Raw genomic sequence first — 19,013 nt, 5'->3', positions numbered from 1 at the left:
AACATTGATTTGTTGTTCCACTCATTTGTGCATTCATTGGTTGATACTTGTATACTGGGGATCGAACCAACAACCTTGGTTGGCATCATGATGACACCCTAACCAGCTGAGCTACCTGGACAGGGCCAGAAAGTGTGAGTATCTAGATGGAAGACCAGGTAGGAGAGAAAATCTTCTGAAGCAGATTGAGCATCTGCAATCAAGTGCAAAGAATTTAGAAACTTCAGGTTGAAGCTGTGGGGGAAGGAAACCAGTCCTGGTGTGTTTCTAGAAAGCAGGACATGGGGAATGGGAACTAAGTGTACCTTGCTACGATGACTGACCTGGGAATGTCACGCATGCATTTCATCTGCTGTCTCCACTGCCGAATGGCAAACCCTGGCTGGGGTTTGGTGACAAATAGAAGATGTCGAATGATGTCTTTCCTTCAGGCCAGCCTTTGGCTCTGTACAAAACTCTTCTCTTTCTCGAAGAATTCATAAAGATGGATGGGCCCTCAGGTAACTGTCTGGCCCAGCCTTCTCACCTCAGGCTGTAGAACATCCACCCAGGAGTTCCCCACCTTTTCCTCTGAAGCCAGAAGATGATTGAGGATGAGAGATGTGGCCAGGAAGGAGAAAGAGAGGGCAGCAGAGAGAGGGGGCTGGGCTTGGCATCGCACCCACATGGACCCACTTTTAGTCCTCAGGCCCCGGAGGGAGACTGGCCACTGGATCCCGCCTCATAGGTGGGGCCCAACTGGTCTCTGCTGTTCACAGCGTGCAGCCTCCCGTCCTCTTTTGGAGGCTCTCTTCTCTGCCAGTGTTTTGCAGAGGGTTCTTCCTCTCATCTGCCTGATGCCTCTTCTGCTCTGGTTTCAGCCCTTCCTGTCCTCATTTCCCTCCTGCCGAATTTCTGCATCTAGTAGCCTTTTGTTGATGTCCTTATTTATTTACTGTATCAAGCTTTAAACTGGGATGGTTAGTTCATAAATCAGTGAAGCCGGGAAAGGCGCGGGCCTGGTGTCGCCAGCCTCCCCAGGATCAAATCTCCGCCTGACCCTGCGAATGCCTCTCCCCTGTGAGTTCAGCCCCCATTGCTTGGAACTGACTCATGGGGCTCAACTGCCATTTTTCAAGGATCTAAGCTCCTGATTGATCAAGTATAGGTGAAATTAGATCTCCAAATGGACCCCTTGTAACTTGCTAGCCTTTAATTTCCCTTCTAGCGTATAAGGGGAAAATATCCCTCCTTATCTTTTCCAGGGCTTGCGGCTCATTTTTGCAGATGGTTCCCGAGTCATCTTTCGACTGAGTGGCACTGGGAGCGCGGGGGCCACCATTCGACTGTATATTGACAGCTATGAGAAGGACGTCACCAAGATCTGCCAGGATGCCCAGGTAATGCCTGAGCGCTGTAGCCTGACCAGTTCCTTCTGTTAGAGGGAATGATAGTGGTTCCGTCAAACCTGTGTTATTACAGCCCATTTCTCAAGCCATCAAACACGTGTGCTTGCTTTCCTGTATGTCTCCTTTAGTACGTCATAGCAACACCAATAGCTAACAATTATCTGAGCATTTTCTATTTGCCAAGTTCTGTTCTAAGCCCATTGTAGGAATATACTCATTTCAGTCACAAATGAGGTGGACTCTATTATTATCCCTACTGCAGATGGGGAAATTGAGGCACAGAAAGGTGAAGCAGCAGTTAGAGGCTCACATGCCTGATAAGTGGCAGATTCAGGATAGCTAATTTTTAAATCAGCCCCTCAGCTGGCGCTCTGCTCTGTCCCTGATCATTTGCCGCTGTGCTTGGTCTGATTTCTGCCCCGAGGAACACATGCTGGTTCTAGGTCTGGTGGTGAGGCAGAGAGTTTCATGACCCGGCAAGAAATGCCTTTATGGAAATGTCAGTGGACTTTTCAGTGGACTTGTAACCTGGCTGTTTGGGTTCCCAGTCTCATCGAAAGAGTCTCCAGAAGTATGTCAGAGTATGGTGGGGTCCTGGGAGCCAGGCTCAGGATAGAGAGCTGGAGGACAGACACCCCGGTGGAGGAGCCAAGGGGGAGCAGTGACACACAGGGTCGAGTGTTCCCACATGCGCTCCTCGTCTTGGTGGATGCTCCCCAGCCAGAGCGCCAGAGCAGACATGTCTGGGGAGCGTTGTACATTAGCCCCTTCTTGGCAATTCACGGCACACACTGCTTCTTGAAGGCTCTGAGAAGACTTGTAGTAGAGACACCTGTTTCAATAGCACTCACCACGCTTATTTTTGCCCAAAGCCTTTCTTCTCCTAACACCCAATTAAAACCCTGTGAAACTCACTCGAAAACCCCTGGCACAGTGGGTTTGAGCATACACTTTGGAGTTAGAGAGATCTTTCTTTTAATTCAGTGTTTGCCACTTAGCTGTAGTCATTCCAATGTTCTGAGTCTTGGTTTCCTGGCCTGTGCAATGCCAGAATACTACCTATGAGAAAATCGATGCAGAATTCTAAAAACCCAGCCTGGCGTATAAGATTAGCTTTTGAGAAAGAGTGGCTCTTATATTTATTTTTATTATGAAAACAGGGAGGTGAGAAAATACTTCACTTTACATTTTTTCCAGGGACCAGGCTCCAGCTTCAGTCATTGTGAGATCTCTGTTGTGTTGCAGGCATCCCTAAAACTTAAACAAAAGACATTGTTGTCTGCATGGTAACCCAACAAATAATAAAGAAAGAGGAAAAAAGGGAAGGAATTGTGTTTCTCTGTCTTAATGCCTGGAATATGGTAGATGCAAACAATGCATGAAAGATAAGTTTCTTCTGCACAGTCCTGAGCCTCTGGAAGGGCGCCGAAGGGTGCAGGGTGCCTGCAGTGCCCAGATGCACCACCGCCCCGGCTGGGACGATGCCTCTGCACACTCTGGAGCTGCTGAGCTGCAGCCTCCGCACTTTGTTGGGACTGCTGGAGCCCCTTGGGGAAATGGCCAAGTGGTGTGGTCTGCACGTGGAGTTGGTTCTCTAGCTTTCACCTAGATGTAATCAGTTGGTGGAGACTTTGATGAGGGAGAGCGACAGCGGGCAGGGGAAAATGTACTATTTTGGCCTTGCCCTTGAGTCACTTAGTCAGATCACCTCTCTGGATATCGGTTGCCTCACCTGTAAAATGGGCTGTTCAACTAAATAAGTAGTTTCAATTTTTTAATTAAAACTATTTATTTATTTAAGCAACAGGAGAATTTTTTTTCCTTAAGCAAGAGGAGGATGAGAAGGGAGGGTTGTTGTATTTTGAAAAGAGTTCTTTGGGTTTCGTGTGGGAGAAAGACTTGGAGGATGCAGAAGTGGATCTGGAAGCACCGCTTTCCAGGTTAGAGAGAGAACATTGATTTAGCAACAACTATGACACTGGGATGGAGAAAAGTGGGTGCCATTGAGAGACATGTAGAAAACAAAAAAAAAGAAAACTTACTCTTGCTGGTAGATCGGAAAGGGGTATGTGGGAGAGGAAGGGTGTAGTTGTTCCCATGCTTTATGTGGTAGACCGTGGGGTCGATTCACTACAACAGAGTGCTGCGGGGGAAGCACCTGCCTTTGTTGTTAGACTGGGAGAGTCTGAGGAGTCTTTGGGACTTAGGCAGCCAGCTAGGTTGGGAGCTCAAAGGCAGGTAGGGCTGGAGTGTTGGGTCTGTGTGTAGAGAAAGTGGTGGAAAATGTTCTCTTTGTGTCGTTCTCAGGTCATGTTGGGCCCCCTTGTTTCCATTGCTCTGAAGGTCTCCCAACTCCAGGAAAGGACAGGACGCTCCGCGCCTACTGTCATCACCTAAGAAGATGGGCCGGGGGCAGTGCGTCTCTCCACACGGGAACCCCCAGCCATCTGATGGAAGAGCATGGTTAGAATAACGTGTACTCACCCAGGCTTTTTAGGATTTGGTTTTTCCACTAACCAGTTTTTGATGAATGGTACGTTTGCAAAGCACTGCCAATTGAGATGCCCGTGGGAGCCATGTGGGAAAGAGGGGAAAAGGACCCAGGGGCTTATGCTAATGTCAGTCCCTTTTCATGGCCTTTTTGTGCTGCTGTGTGGGGGCTTGTCTCCTTAGTGCCAAGTTCTGTTTACACTACAATGTAACATAGAGGTTGAGCATCAGCTAATGAGGCCACTTTTCATCCTTAGGATGGGCCAGTGAAATGACAGTGCACCTTTCTTTCTCCTTGGTGACCCTTTCCCCCCATTTACTGTTTACATGGAATCCAGCAAATGCAATTTCTGGTGCCTTCTCTCCAATCAGCTCTTTCGTCAGAGTGAGATGTACTTGTCTACAGATTTCTGCCTTGTTCTGCAGCATAGTCCCATCCACACAAATACTTTGGGTTATTAAAGCAAAATAAACTACTCTTTCTTGGTGTCTTTTTTTCTTAACTATAAAATGCATGTTTTATTTCAGAAAGAAAACAGCTTAGTTGTTGAGAGGGAGGTCGGTATTGTATTTTATTTGGATGTCCTAGATAGAAAAAAGAACTTCTCTGTGCTAGGTTTAACATCCTTACACTCAAGGCTATAACTTCAGATCTTAGCAGGGTCAACTAAGGCCTCGGTTCTTCTGAGGAGGATGGAGTAAGCTTGACATGGTTAACTGGGAATGAGGGGAAGGAAGACGGTTTTCAGGAGGTCTTAAATGGCCAAGCACTGCCGTGTATCCTGCGGTGCTAAGACGCTGTGATACCTGTTGAGGGGATGGAGGCAGAACTCTCAGAATCCGAGAGGAGATTCCTAGCATTTGTCGGGATGCCTTGAGCCCACTAGTATCTTATTCATCTTAGAACGATCAATCCAAGATTATAAGCGATTAAAAGCACAGGCTTGGGAGCCAACACACCTGAGTTTGAGTCCCGCTTGAGTCACCTTTGAGTATCATTCTCCTCCTCTTTAAAATGAGAATGAAAATAGTTCCAGTTCCATGGGGCATTGAGAACCTTAAGTGAGTGGGCCTGTGAAAAGCAGTGGCACAATATCTAATTCATGGTAGGTTGTCAAATAAGTGGGAACTAGGACTACGCTTATTATAATATCATTTCTAGCTTTTTAAAAAGATTTTATTTGTTTATTTTTAGAGAGAGGGCAAGGGAAGGAGAAAGAGAGAGAAACATTAATGTGTGGTTGCCTCTCATACACACCCTACTGCGGGGGACCTGGCCCACAACCCAGGCATGTACCCTGACTGGGAATTCAATCAGTGACCCTTTGGTTCACAGGCCGGCACTCAATCCACTGAGCCACACCAGCCAGGGCTATTTCTAGATTTTTAAGTATTGAAAAAATAAAAAGTATAGCACTGGTATTTGCAATGTATTTTATGGTTTCTTATGAGCTATTCCAGAGAGACAGTTCAGCTCTCTACCCCGCTGCCACCCAGTGGCAGCTCTCTACCCCGCTGCCACCCAGTGTGGAATCCCTGTTCCAGGTGACAGGGTGTTTATCTGGGATGATGTTTCTAATGTTGCCATTGAACAAGGGAGTCCAGCCCAGCAAACTCAACTGAGCTTTGGTGGTGATGAGATGAAGATGCGTACTTACTGAACTTTAAATGCCAGGCATTGTTCTAAGTGCTTTCCATATACTCTAAATGCTCCCAATAACTCTGTGAGGTAGGTACTTTGAATACTACCATTTGACCGATAAAATCCAGTTTCTTGTCCAAGATCACACCGCTGGAGTGTGGTGGCATGCCCCCAGGCATTGCAACTCAGCCCTTCACGGTTTACCAGTTCTTTGCCTCTTCTACTGACTGGCTGCAAATACTCCTGTAATTTTACTTATTAAAGAGTGATACTGTGTGCTTTGAGTGCCAGAGACTCGTAGTTTTAGCATTATTGTCTGTACCTTTTGCAAGATCTTGATATCTGGGTGTATCAGTCAGCCAGGAAACATGTATCGACCCACATTAAATGTGAGACACCATGGGAGCAAAAGGACGTGTGACTCAGGTACTGCCTTCCCGCCGCCTGTGAGACCGGCTGGGGGAATGAAGCCCAGCACAGACAAGAGACTATAGGAAAAGGGCCTCATGAGTTGTGTGGGCAATACCTGCTGTGGGAATCCGAGTTTCATAAACATCTATTCTGTTTCAGATGTTGAGCTACATGATTTCCAGGAACCTGCTAAGTGAGACATTATTATTCTCTTTTTAGAGTTGAAGCAACTGAAGCTGAACAGAATTAGGTAATTTGCTCCAGGTTCCCAGCTACCATGTGGTAGAAGTGGAATTTTGACCTGAATCTCAATCACTTTCCATGACCCTTCCCTGCCTCCCCATCTGTTGAATCAGCTGCAGACACTCCCAGGTCTGTGGCCCCTGGAATGGCTTCACAGAGTTCCTCCTCGGCCCTGGTCATAATTCAACTGTTCTCCCAGATCTCACTTGGCTACAGGTTTGGGAGCTAAAAGCTCAGGGGAGGAAGAGGGAGGTGGCTGGGGCCATGGAGCAGTGGAGGGTGAGGTTGGGTGAGGGCCACCTTTCCTCCCTTTGTGGCTTCCGGAGAGACACCCCAACACTTGTGCCCCCAGGAGTACCAGGAGACGGAGCACTGAGAGGCCGGCCAGCAGTTCGCACGCAGCCAAGCTTCCCTGCCTCCCGGCACTTATGTGCTCGGTGAGTCAGGCCTGTTTTCTTTGGGGTGTGGTGCAGATTGCACTGAGAAAATTAGGTTGGAATTGTTTGGGGCCCAACTCTGAAATTTCACTTTTCTCCTCCCTCTGGACATTCAGCTCTCATTTTGGAGAAGCAGATTCCTACTCAGGGGTGTTCCCCAGGCCCAGGAAATGGCCAGGCTTCCAGGGGACAAATGAGCTCTGCCTCAGGGAACAAAGCAAAAGCTGAGCTCACTGCAGTGAGGAGGCAGGCTTTGGGGCCTGTGTCCTTCTGCCTCCTCCTCCCCGAGTCCATCCAGGCTGTTCTCTCCTGCATTTCTTGTTGACTCATTAGATAGGGATTGGCAGTAGTTTTAGAAGAATCCTCCAGAAAACATATTCCTATGTGTAAGAGATGCTCTCTGTGTGTTTTCACATTCCAAACCCCCAGCAGAATGAGTACCAGCAGCCATCGGGCACAAAGCACTGCACCTCCCCTGGGATACCGTAGAGCCCTCCTCATGTCCTCTGGCTTCCATCCTGGCCCCTTGATCCTTTTCCCACAACATCAGCTAAGTGCCCTTTCAAATGCTGAAGTCCAGATGCCTTTATGTAGCCTACAAGGTCGTGCAAGCTGCCTGCTGCCTGCTGCCTACCCCAGCAACTCCTTTCCCTCTCTTTCTGCCTATGGTCGATGCTTCAGCCATGTGGACCCATCTGCAGTTCTCTGGAAATTCTGTGCTCTCTTGTCTCCAGGCCTTCGTTCCTGCTTTCCTGGCTGCCTGCATCACCTCCCCCCGACACCACACCCTCCACCCTATTCCCCAGCTCCGACCCATCATTCCTCAGGTCTCAACTTCAACATCATCTTCTCCAGGAAGCCTTTCCTGAGTCTCCAATGTCTGGTTTGGGAGCTTTTTCAGGTATTCCCATGGCGCCCTATTTATGGCACTTAACACACTCTGTGTGAATAGGCTGCTTACTTTTCATCTCCCCTGCTGTCCTGCGAACTCCTAGAAGGCACAGAATGCCTTTTTCATTAACCATTTTTATCCAGGATTTAGCCCTGTGCCCAGCACACAGTAAAAGTTTAATAAGCAATTTTAGGGAAAAGGGAATGAAATCTAGTTGCATGGCAGAGTGCTTTCCGATACTGTGAACTCCCCAGTCAGCTGAGGAGTGCTCACCTTCCCATTATGGGTGGTAAGTGACTTTCACAGCTAGTGAATGCCTAATTCTGACCTCTCTTCAGGCTCAGGTGTCCAACCTTTTGGTGTCTCTGCGCCACACTGAAAGAAGAGTTGTCTTGGGCCACACATTAAATACATTGCAACATGGAATCACACACACACACAAAATCTCATAATGTTTTAAGTAAGTTTATGATTTTGTGTTGGGCCGAATTCAAGGCCATCCTGGGCCGCACATGGCCTGTGGGCTGTGGGTTGATCACCCCTGCTAGAGGCTGAAGGTGAGAAAGCACCCAGGAGAGTCGGGGTGGATACCAGCAGCAGGTGGGAGGTCACTTTGAATAAAACTTGATTTAAATATTAAACAGCATTTTATCTCCCATTGCTACAAAAGTTAAGTGGGCAGGTAGCCAGGGAAAGCTTCACCAAATTAGCTTGAATACAGAAAGAAGTTATGTTTCTTCAGGAAATAAAGTCAATGAAACCTCCGAGCCCTGAGCCGCCCTCCCCCCATCCTGTGCTCCCCCTGAGCACATTCGCAGAAGGGAAGCTGTGATGGGGCTGGGTGGGGGCCCAGGTCCTGGGCCTCACAGGGCAGGGCCTGCAGCATGTACTTCCAGAAGGGTCAGAGCTCTTCTAGGTCCCTATTACCAGAGTGTGGACCATTCCCACAAAGTTGGCTTATCATCATACAAAAGAAATGTAGTCATTGCTAGCAAGAACATGTCTCATGTCTGTCTGCTTGTCCTGTGGGGACTCTGGAGTGCTTTGGTTTGGTTTTCACCAACTGCAAAAGCTCTACCTAGGATTTGTGGACGTGGGCTAGTGGCTGTTTTCCAAAAACCATGTCTTCTGTGATTCTAAGTACTGCTCTCCAGGTGACAGAAAGGCTAGTTAAGAGTAGCAAGGTATTTGCTTTTCATGACCGTTGTTTCATAGCTTTGTCTCCATTGGTTTCTGACTACATTTTTGTGCTGTGATAGCAGGACTATTATTTCCCCAACTATAGAAAGGGAGACTCTCAGGGTTTATGTGGCCCATTAAGAGCCTCACAATCATGATGAAGGAGAAAGCAGACCCATGAACTTTACCTGTCCTTGGTGTTTGGGATGCTTTTTTTGATTTAGCATTACTGTATAAGGAAGCACCCCAAAATCTAGTAGTGCTGCACTGTTCCATGGTCTTATCATACTCACGGATTCTTAGGTCAGGAGATCAGATGGGGCACAGGGGAGATAGCTTGTGTCTGCGCCACAGTGTCTGAGCCTCTTCTGAGAAGACTGGAACAGCTGGCAATGACAACTGCTCAGGGGCTGGGATCCTCTGGATGCTCCTGGACTCGAAGGTAGGGTTCAGCTGGGACTGTCAACCACTGCACCTGCATGCAACCTCTCCATGTAGCTTGAGTTTCTCACAGCATGGTCTTAGCTTCTGAGGACAAGAGTGCTCAGAGAGCCATACAGAAGATGTATTTTTCTTTCCTATCTAGCTTCAGAAGTCACGTGGTATTGCTTCTGCTATATCCAATTAGTTATGATCAACTCACTCAGACCAGTCCAAGTTCAAGGGGAGGAGTACTATACTCCACCTCTCCTTGGGGGCTGGGGGGTAGCATGGTTACATCGCAGAACATGGGAGATAGGAGCCTCCGTAGCTGTCTTTGCAAAACACCATCTGTCACAATCCTCAAATTAGCATTTTCCCCCAGTAAATGTACCATTCTGGGTCATGTATATATGAGAATGAATTTAATTTAGAAATTCTTTTCACCAAAAGGATTCGTTTATCAGTTATATAAGTATAGGCATTGCTATCATCTCACATTCCCATTCCCATAACAGACAAAACTAATCAATTGCAGCACTTTCTATTAAGCCTAGAAAAGCCTCCAAAAACCTCAAGATAATGCCCTGGATAAGGAATATTAATCAGTGGTAGTGGAGTTCTGAATGAAATCTTATTTGTTACATCAGTGGAATATTCCTACTCTCCCCTCTTTCACAAGTGTTTAATATTTGTGGGTGGGAAGCCTATTTGTAAATTGATGAAACATATGCACCCAGTGATTTTACTGATATTCTTAAATTCAGAACTGAAATAAATGGTGACTTTACTGCTTTAAGGTTGTGGCCCCAGCTTTCTTCTATACTTCGGCTCTCTCCCATCTCCCACTCCGCAGCCTCTGCCGTGACAGTCCCCCGTGTCCGACTTCACGGCTCCTAAAGCCAACAGAGCACTTCAACTCTTGTTCTTTCCCTTAATCTTCTCAACTGTGTCATGAAATAGGTAGATTTGCAGTAAACATGGCATTTAACAATCAGATTATTTGCCCCGAATCATACAAATCACTAATAATAATGTATGTTGATCACCTTTTAGGTATTAGATACCATTTAATCACTTTTCATATGTTGGTTCATTTAATCCTTAACACAACCGTAAAGGTGGGTGTTACTAGCCCCATCTTACAGGTAAGGAAACGAAGACTGTAAGAAATTAAGTAATTTGCCTAAGGTTGAAATTGGTCAGTGGTGGAACTGAGATTTGAAACAGTTGATCAGACAATAAAATCCAAGTAAAATCTAAAACAGGAACCAAGGGCTCAGTTACTTTCTTTGGGAAATTAAATGTTTTTTGTATCTTTTTTTAATGATGATTTTAGAAAGATGAACTGATGAAGTGTTTCGATATAAAATTTGATAACATGTTTCTGACTGACGGGTAGTGGTGGCAGGGAGATTGTACCACTGACGCTTGGGGAGAGTCAGGTCTAGTGTAAAGTAGAAGCCCAAGTTCAGGGGTCCCAAGTGTCATCAACAGATAACCTCTGGCAATCTGTCTGCCTTATGGGAGGGAGGAGAGACTTGGGGGGCAGCCCCATACGTGCAGTTTCCCCAGCCCAGTCTGGTCCTGGTCGTCCTGCTGGGGAAGGGCTTGGCTTCATAGCAACGGGTCATCCCAGGACCCCTAAGTTCATGTTTATGTTCCCGTCTCCTTGCTTAAGGGAGATTTTCTTTTCTGTCATATATAATTTCCAGAGAATGAAGAATTACCTTCAAAATGTCTTTTTTGGGGTGTGGGTGGAAAGGGGACCTCTAACAACAATACCAGGGATCCCCACTCCACTGCCTCGCATGATCCCTGACCCAGAGTGGACCCACACGAGTATCTGAGGGACAATAACTCTTATGTGTCTTCAGCACTTACTTCATTTCTATTAGGTTTGCCCACACCTTCGGCAGAGAATGTCCCGCAGTGTGACAATTCAAGCTAACAACGAGTACTTTCCTTGTGCCAGGTACTGTTCCAGGAAATGTGGAGAAAATTGACTAAATACAGTTGAAAATTATATCTTTTGAAATATCAGTTCAAGTTGCTCTTAGTTCAAGAAGGGATTTGAAGCCACAGATGCTTTTCTTCTTTTGAAAAGTTTAACTGTGGAGGAAAATTTTCCAGCTTGTCAAGTCATGCCCTTGCGTGCTTTCCGCTGGAAGCCAGAGCCGAGGCCGTGGTGGTGTGGGTTCCACAGAGTCAGGGTGTTTTCTGTCAATCACATGAAGCGACAAGACCTAAATAGGATGTTTATGAAAGGTTTTTTTAATGGCTCTTACTCTTAACAGATCCTGCTTGGTAGTTTGAAATTATTTTGCAATACTGCAAATTCAAATCACACTGGTCAGGCCAGCAGAGAGCGGCGAGCTGCTTTTCTCAGTGCTCCGTGAGGTGCCTGTTTTTGTCCCACGTCACTGAGGAGGGGAGTGAGGCCTGGGGAGGGTGGAGCCTATCTGAGGTTGCAGCGCTGTAAGTGGCAGGCAGTTAGACTCTAGCCCTTTAAAAAAAATTTAGATATAACTCACATACCAAAAAATTCACCCTTTTGAAAGTATACAAAATCCTAAAAAAACCTGGTACCCATTAGCAGTCACTTCCCATTCCCCTTCACTCCAGCCCCTGGCAACCACAGATCTGCTTACTGTCTCTATAAATTTGCCTGATGTGGACATTTGGTATAAATGGAATTGTAAGACATGTGACCATTTGTGTCTGTGGGGCTCTTTTTGTAGCACAAAGAAAATGCCCCTAGACTGTGAGCTCCTCCGGCGTGAACTCTGTTCTGTCCATCTCTGTCTTCACAGTGCTCTGTATGCACTGTGCTTGTTAAATGAATGACCAAACATGCAAATGAATTGTGACACAAATACACACAGACCCCAAATAAACTCAGAGTCTGATGTCTGCTGAGCACGCGCTCTGGGCTTGGCCTGGTGCTGAGTGCTTTGCAAAGGTAACCTGACTGCATCCTCATGACACCCTGCGTGAGTGCCATAACAGGCCTATTTTATAGATGGGAAGCGTGGTGAGGTTAAAAACTTGCTACAAGTCCTAGATAGCAGTGGTGAAGCCAGACTTTGAACTCCTGTACCTGGTCTCTGTGTCTCGACTTCTATCTAAACTGTATGCACCAGAAAGCCCTTCAGAAATAGGGTCTAGTACCTTCTGTCTGCAGCAGGAAAATGGGGGTCTCTCATGCGTTTGCAGCTCTTTACTGAGCCCATATGTTGGGCCAGCCACAGCACTGTAGTGGAGGCCACACCACAACAAAGACAAGAACAAAAGACAAGTAAACCCTCAGGGGCAATTCCCTGGGACAGGCACTGGAGGGGAAGTAGGAATGCATCAAGAGCTGTGGGAATGGTGGTTCCAAGGCACTTGCCCAGGGCGCACAGCCAAGGGCCTGTGCCAACCTTTCTATCCTCTGCTGTTAGCAAAACACAGCTCCATGTGTGAGCTCTGGGGGCTCACCATCACCCTCCTCAACTCCCCGAGGGGCTGCCCGGGAAGGGTGCCTCAACTCGGGGATTTTCCCGGCTTGTCAGGGCGCAGGCAGAGAACCCTGCCCTGGCGTCAGCTGTCAGGGCCCTGCCTTTGTCTCCCAGGAAAGCGGGTGTGCAGGCTGGCCTTTCTTCCCTGCTGTAGGCCAGGGCGGAGCTGCCAACCAGCTCCCTTAGTTTCTGGCCTGCTAGTGGCTTTTCTCTCCTCACAAAGACTGCTATGTTGGATCTGTTTTTCTAAGTCAGAGAGTTATTTGATTTTCACCTCAGAACTCAGTGCCAGCATTCCATGTTGCCAGCCTCACCACACAGGCCGCGATGTGAGAAGGGATTCGGGCGCCTGGAGCTGGGTCAGAAACGGCACTGCTGCACGCAGGGGGTGGAGCCAGGAGAGGCTTCCTACACCCACTGCCTGACCTGTGCTGGCCCTGGCCCTGACCCTGGTCAGCCAGAAGGCAAAGGGGCTTAGGTGCCAGGAAGAGCCAGGCTCTACTAGGCCAAACCACCACCACAAGGTGCCACAGACTGGGATGAAGACCAACTGGAAGCTGGCCTCTGGTGCCCTTCTTCCTTTTTCCCATTCCCCCATGTCTCGGTCCAGTGCTCAGGGTCAAGGCAAATGGAAGGGGGCGTCCTGCAGGTGGGGTCATGCCAGGATGTAGAGTACGAAGGCCAGGCTGGGCCTAAGAGGTGGAGAAAAATTGTCATGGGGGCAGCCAGGGGTCTCATAACTAAGGAAACGCCACACTAAGTTGAGAGGGAGACAGAAGTTGTGAGACAGAGAAATGAGGCAAATAGCAGAGCTATCACCGGCTCAGTGCTGGCGGCAGGCAGGAAGAGGAGTGAATCATGAGGACAGAAACCAGGAAGGTCAGACCAGGTTTTGAGGGATCAGGAAAGCCCTGGTGGCTAGTGGCCAGTTAAAGGTCTCTGTGGTCATTTCCAGGGAGAAGACTTGGCTGAACCCTCAGCATGAGGTTGTGAACCTATGCTCAGTGGATTTTTCTTTGGGTGCATCCTAGATTGAGGGGTCTCCAGAAGAGCGTTGTGTTTCTCCCAGGCACACCAGGGTATGACTAGTTTGGAACACTTTTTAATGTTGAAGGTTTCAGGACCATACAAGTGAAGTGAATTTCAACCCCAAACCCATAAGAAGACTTATGTTTATAAAATCTCAAAGGAGAGGGTTTTTTCCACCCAGAGCCCAAGTCTAGACACAAATGTTTTCTTATTCTCTCTCCACGGAGAAGGGTGCATAAGTTTTTTGGGTCCATCATTCACCGTTCATTGAAGTGTACATATTTATGTGTGGTGTGGGCAAGGGGAGAAATGTTCTCAGATCTAATAGTCATCTCGTTTAGGCCTAAGACCTTCCCTGTTGTTCATGCAGCTGTTAAAATGTAATGTCTCTTGGTTATGTATGATTTAGGAAGAATTTTCCAAGGGACCTGCAGTATCAGCTGCTTACTTGACCCTCTGTTTCTCTGTTTCCTACTTGTCTTTGCCCAGTGAGGATTTCTTACACTTTCTTGCAAGTTCTACTGTGCATCTAAAAAGATCTTTGCTATGGTTTACTGAGCATTTCTAGATGTATTTTGGATTGTTGGGAGGTGTTTCAGTTTGCCTAGAATCTGAAGTCCTTTCTGCTTCCACCATTTCCCTTTCCATTCCATTCTTACAAGAGCCAGTGTGATCTTAAAAAGAAAAAAAGTAAACCTTATCTTCATTTCACTTGCAACAACCCTTCAGTGATTTCTCATAGCCCTCTGCTAATTATGATACTGCTTTGTCAGTGTGTTTCTATCGTATAATCTTTCCCATTTCTCTTTTATAATCAGCACCATTTGTCCTTGGGGGAAACCCTCGCACATTCCACACTGTCTTGGGCTGTCAGTCACGGGGCCTCCCCTTCTGCTTTCTGCACACTCCACCCTCATTCTAGCATAAGCAGTGGGGACATGGGCCTGGTTAGGCTAATCATGTGCCACATCCCGGTGGACATACTTATTGGTTCATTGGATAGGCTTGTGACCCAGGGACAGTCAGTATTTTCCTCATTTTTTTCTAAATGGAGATAGAGGGGTAACTTTCTCTTACTCTCAGACTGCAGGTTTTAAAGTTATAGGTCTAGCAAAAATCAGCCACTGTTTCCTTGCCAGATTGACAGAATCTGTTGGTGCAGGAGAAAATTAGGCCAACTCATAAGAAATGCAGAAACAAGCAGAGACGATTAATTAGTTGAAAACAAATCTTTTAAAAATTCTTATTGAATTTATTGGAGTGATGTTAGTTAATAAAATTATATAGTTTTCAGGTATACAATTCTATAATACATCACCTGTATGTTGTATTACATGTTCACCACCCAAAGTCAAGTCTCCTGTCACCATTTATCCCCCATTTACCCTCTTCTACCTCCCCCTAGTCCCCTTTCCCTCTGGTAATCACCATACTAGCGTCTGGTCTATGAGGTTTTGGTTTTTTGTTTTTGCTTAATCCCTTCACTTTCTTTACCCAGCCCCACCACCCCCTCTACCCCTGACAGCTGTCAGTCTGTTCTCTGTATCTATGAGTCTATTTCTATTTTGTTTATTAGTTTATTTTGTTCATTAGTTTCCACATATGAGTGAAATCATATGGTACTTGTCTTTCTCTGACTGGACTGTTTCAGTTAGCATAATGTTCTCCAGGTCCATCCCTTCTGTCACAAAAGGTAAGATTTCCTTCTTTTTTTTCTTTTCTTTTTTCACAGCCAAGTAGTATTCCATTGTGTAAATATACCTCAGCTTTTTTATCCACTCATCTACTGATGGGCACTTGGGCTGCTTCCAGATCTTGGCTATTGTAAATAAGGCTGCTATGAACATAGGGGTGCATATATTCTTTCAAATCAGTGTTTTGAGTTTCTTTGAATATATTTCCAGAAGTGGAATCTCTGGGAATCTCTGGGTCATAAAGAAGTTTCATTTTTAATTTGGCAAAACAGCAGGATACAAAGTCAATATCCAGAAATCAAAGGCATTTCTGTACAGCAACAATGAAACAGCAGAAGCAGAGATCAAGGAAAAAATCCCATTGGAAATAGCAAAAAGAAAAATAAAATATCTAGGAATAAACCTAACCAAAGAGGTAAAAGACCTGTATTCAGAAAACTACATAACACTCAGGAAAGAAATCAAGGAAGACACAAACAAATGGAAACATATACCGTGTTCATGGATTGGAATAATTAATATCATCAAAATGTGCATACTACCCAAAGGAATTTACACATTCAATGTAATTCCCATTAAAGTACCAATGGCATATTTCACAGATATAGAACAAACACTTCAAAAATTTATATGGAATCATAAACGACCCCAAATAGCTGTTGCAATTTTGAGAAAGAAGAGTGAAGTAGGAGGGATCACAATACCTGACACTAAACTATACTACAAGGCCACTGTAATCAAAACAGCCTGGTACTGGCATAAAAACAGGCACATAGACCAATGGAACAGAACAGAGAGCCCAGAAATAAACCCAAGTCTCTATGGTCAATTAATATTTGACAAAGGAGGCAGCAACATAAAATGGAATAAAAATAGCCTCTTCAACAAATGGTGTTGGGAGAACTGGACAGCCATGTGCAAAAAAATGAAACTTGAGCACCAACTTACACCATATACAAAAAATAAATTCAAGGTGGATAAAAGACTTAAATATAAAACATGACACCATTAAAGTCCTAGAGGAGAGCGTAGGTAGGAAAATCTCAGATATTTCACGCAGAAACTTTTTTACTGACTTGTCCCCTAGAGCAAGGGACATAAAGGAAAGAATAAACAAATGGGACCTCATCAAAATTAAAAGCTTCTGCACAGCTAAAGAAAACAGTATCAAAATTAAAAGAGAACCAACTGTATGGGAAAACATATTTGCCAATGATATCTCAGACAAGGGTTTAATCTCTAAAATATATAAAGAATTTACACAACTGCACTCGAAGAAGACAAGGAATCCAATTAAAAAATGGGCAAAGGACTTGAACAGACACTTCTCCAAGGAGGACATACAGAAAATCCAAAGACACATGAACGATGTTCAATATCACTAGCTATCAGAGGGATGCAAATTAAAACCACAATGAGATACCACTTCACACCAGTCAGAATGGCCATCATAAACAAAGCAACAAACAACAAGTGCAGTGTCCCTAGTGCACTGTTGGTGGGACTGCAGACTGGTACAACCACTATGGAAAGCAGTATGGAACTTCCTCAGAAAACTAAAAATGGATCTGCCTTTTGACCCAGCAATTCCACTGCTGGGACTATATCCTAAGAACACTAAAACATCAATCCAAAAGAACCTATGCATCCCAATGTTCATAGCAGCACAATTTACAATAGCTAGATGCTGGAAGCAACCAAGATGCCCATCAGTAAATGAATGGATCAAAAAACTATGGTACATTTACAGAATGGAATTCTATGCAGCAGAAAGAAAGAAGGAGCTCCTACCCTTCACAACAGCTTGGATGGAGCTGGAAAACATTATGCTAAGCAAAACAAGCCAGGCAGTGAAAGACAAATACCATATGATATCACCTTCAACAGGAACCTGAACAACAAAACAAAGAAACAAGAAAAATATAACCAAAGACACTGAAATAGAGGACAGGCTGACAGTGACCACAGGGGAGAGAAGAGGGAATTTCAGGGGACATTGGGAAGGGTTCACGGGAACAAACTTAAAGGACACATGGACAAAAACTAGGGGGAGGGTGGTAATGTGAGGGAAGTGGGGAGGGTTGGGAGGGGGAGCTGGATTGGGAGTAAAAGGGAGAAAACTGTACTCAAACAATGATTAAAGTAAAATAAAAAATAAAAAAAAGTAAAAAAAGTTTCATTTTTAATTTTTAAAATGTCAGAGTTATTTTTAAAAGATTTTATCTATTTATTTTTAGACAGAGGAGGAGGAAGAGAAACATCAATGTTTGATTGCCTCTTGCACACACCCCCACTGGGGACCCAGACCGCAACCCAGGCATGTGCCCTGACTGGGAATTGAACCTATGACCCTTTGGTTCACAGGCCAACACCCAATCCACTGAGTCACACCAGCCAGAGCTCATTTTTAGTTTTTTTTTTTAGAAAACTCCATATTGTTTTCACAGTGGCTGCACCAGTCTGCGTTCCCACCAACAGCACGTGAGGGTTTCCTTGTTTGTTGATTTGTTGATGATAGCCATTCTGACAGATGTGAGATGGTATCTCATTGTGGTTTTAATTTGCATTTTCTGATGACTAGTGATGTTGAACATCTTTTCATGTGTCTATTGGCCATCTGTATGTCCTCTTTGGAGAAGTGTGTAGTCAGGTCCTTGGTCCCTTTTTAATTAGATTGTTTCCTTTTTTTTTCCTGGAAAAAATTTAATTGTTTTCATTTGGTCTGATGCATGGGAGAGGGCTCCATGGTGGTTAAAAGGAGGTCTAGTGGTTTCAGGGAGAGGCTCAGGCAGAAGCCAGACACCAGGGAGATGCAGAGGGCCCTTCAAAAGCCTCTGGGTTCCAAAGGCTCCTAGCCATTCTTGAGGGTGAAGCTTTCGAAGAGATACTTGCCCAGCCCAGACTGGGGACTGGCCAGCCTCAGAGGTTAGTCAGCTGGTCCCCATTTTCTTGATGAATTTCACCTCCTCATCCAGGAAGTGGTTCTCCAGGAAGTCACAGAGATGAGGGTCTGTGCAGGTAGAGCCCAGGACCTGCAGATCCAAAGTGGCCTGGTTCAGGCCCTTCTCCAAGGCCATGGTGGCCTTCATGGTGCCCTGAGTCCCACCCCACTCATCATGGGAAGGCTTCTGCTTGTCCTGGAAGAGGACACAGCCACTGCACTGGTTTCAGATCTTTAAGAGATGCTCCACACCCTCATGCTTCTTCTTAACCAGCTCATGGAAGTGTTCCATGCCTCCATAACCACATCATCCTGGTGGAAACAGAAGCCCAAGGAGAGGTAGGTGTAGGAGGCCTGTAGATGCAGGTTGACCAGGCAGTTGGTGGAGGCCTCCACCTCAGTGGAATAATTCTGATGAACTTGGGAGCTCATGGTTGTTTGGCAATAAGGAGTCAAGGTCAAAAACTGGTGTTGGCTGGTCTCGGAGGCTGAGGATTGCTGAGGTGGGTCCAAAGGTGGTGACTGGAAGGGAGGTTGGAGGGTGGTCAGAGGCTGGAAGGTGGGGCGTTCCTGGGTCTGTTCCACCCGAACACTGTTGAAGCTACAGGCAGATGTGGGGACCACCATGGGCACTGCCAGTTCATTGTTTCCTTCACATTGAGTTGTATAAATTCTTTATAAATTTTGGTTATTAATCCATTATCAGATGTATCATTGGTGACTCTGTTCTCCCATTCAATGGGCTGT

The 19,013-nt window shown here is 45.8% G+C and overlaps 1 protein-coding gene and 1 pseudogene across 1 annotated transcript in view; one reads left to right on the top strand and one right to left on the bottom strand.

The window, feature by feature from the left end:
* The window catches only part of PGM1 (phosphoglucomutase 1), a 57,001-nt gene extending 52,644 nt beyond the window's left edge, over window positions 1–4,357 (top strand). Inside the window, exons 10-11 of the mRNA XM_045835479.1 lie at window positions 1,245–1,379; window positions 3,696–4,357. Coding sequence (XP_045691435.1) covers window positions 1,245–1,379; window positions 3,696–3,785 — 225 coding nt within the window. The 3' untranslated portion in view covers window positions 3,786–4,357. The remainder of the gene's footprint in view (window positions 1–1,244; window positions 1,380–3,695) is intronic.
* A 13,887-nt stretch (window positions 4,358–18,244) lies between these two features.
* On the bottom strand, window positions 18,245–18,698 carry LOC123816525 (annotated as a pseudogene).
* Window positions 18,699–19,013: the final 315 nt, after the last annotated feature.

This window comes from Phyllostomus hastatus, unplaced genomic scaffold (assembly GCF_019186645.2).
Source record: "Phyllostomus hastatus isolate PE091 unplaced genomic scaffold, TTU_PhHast_1.1 phas_contig_209, whole genome shotgun sequence".
NCBI lineage: Eukaryota > Metazoa > Chordata > Mammalia > Chiroptera > Phyllostomidae > Phyllostomus > Phyllostomus hastatus.
Note: the sequence above shows the minus strand (reverse complement) of the source record. Positions and strands in the feature narration are given on the sequence as shown.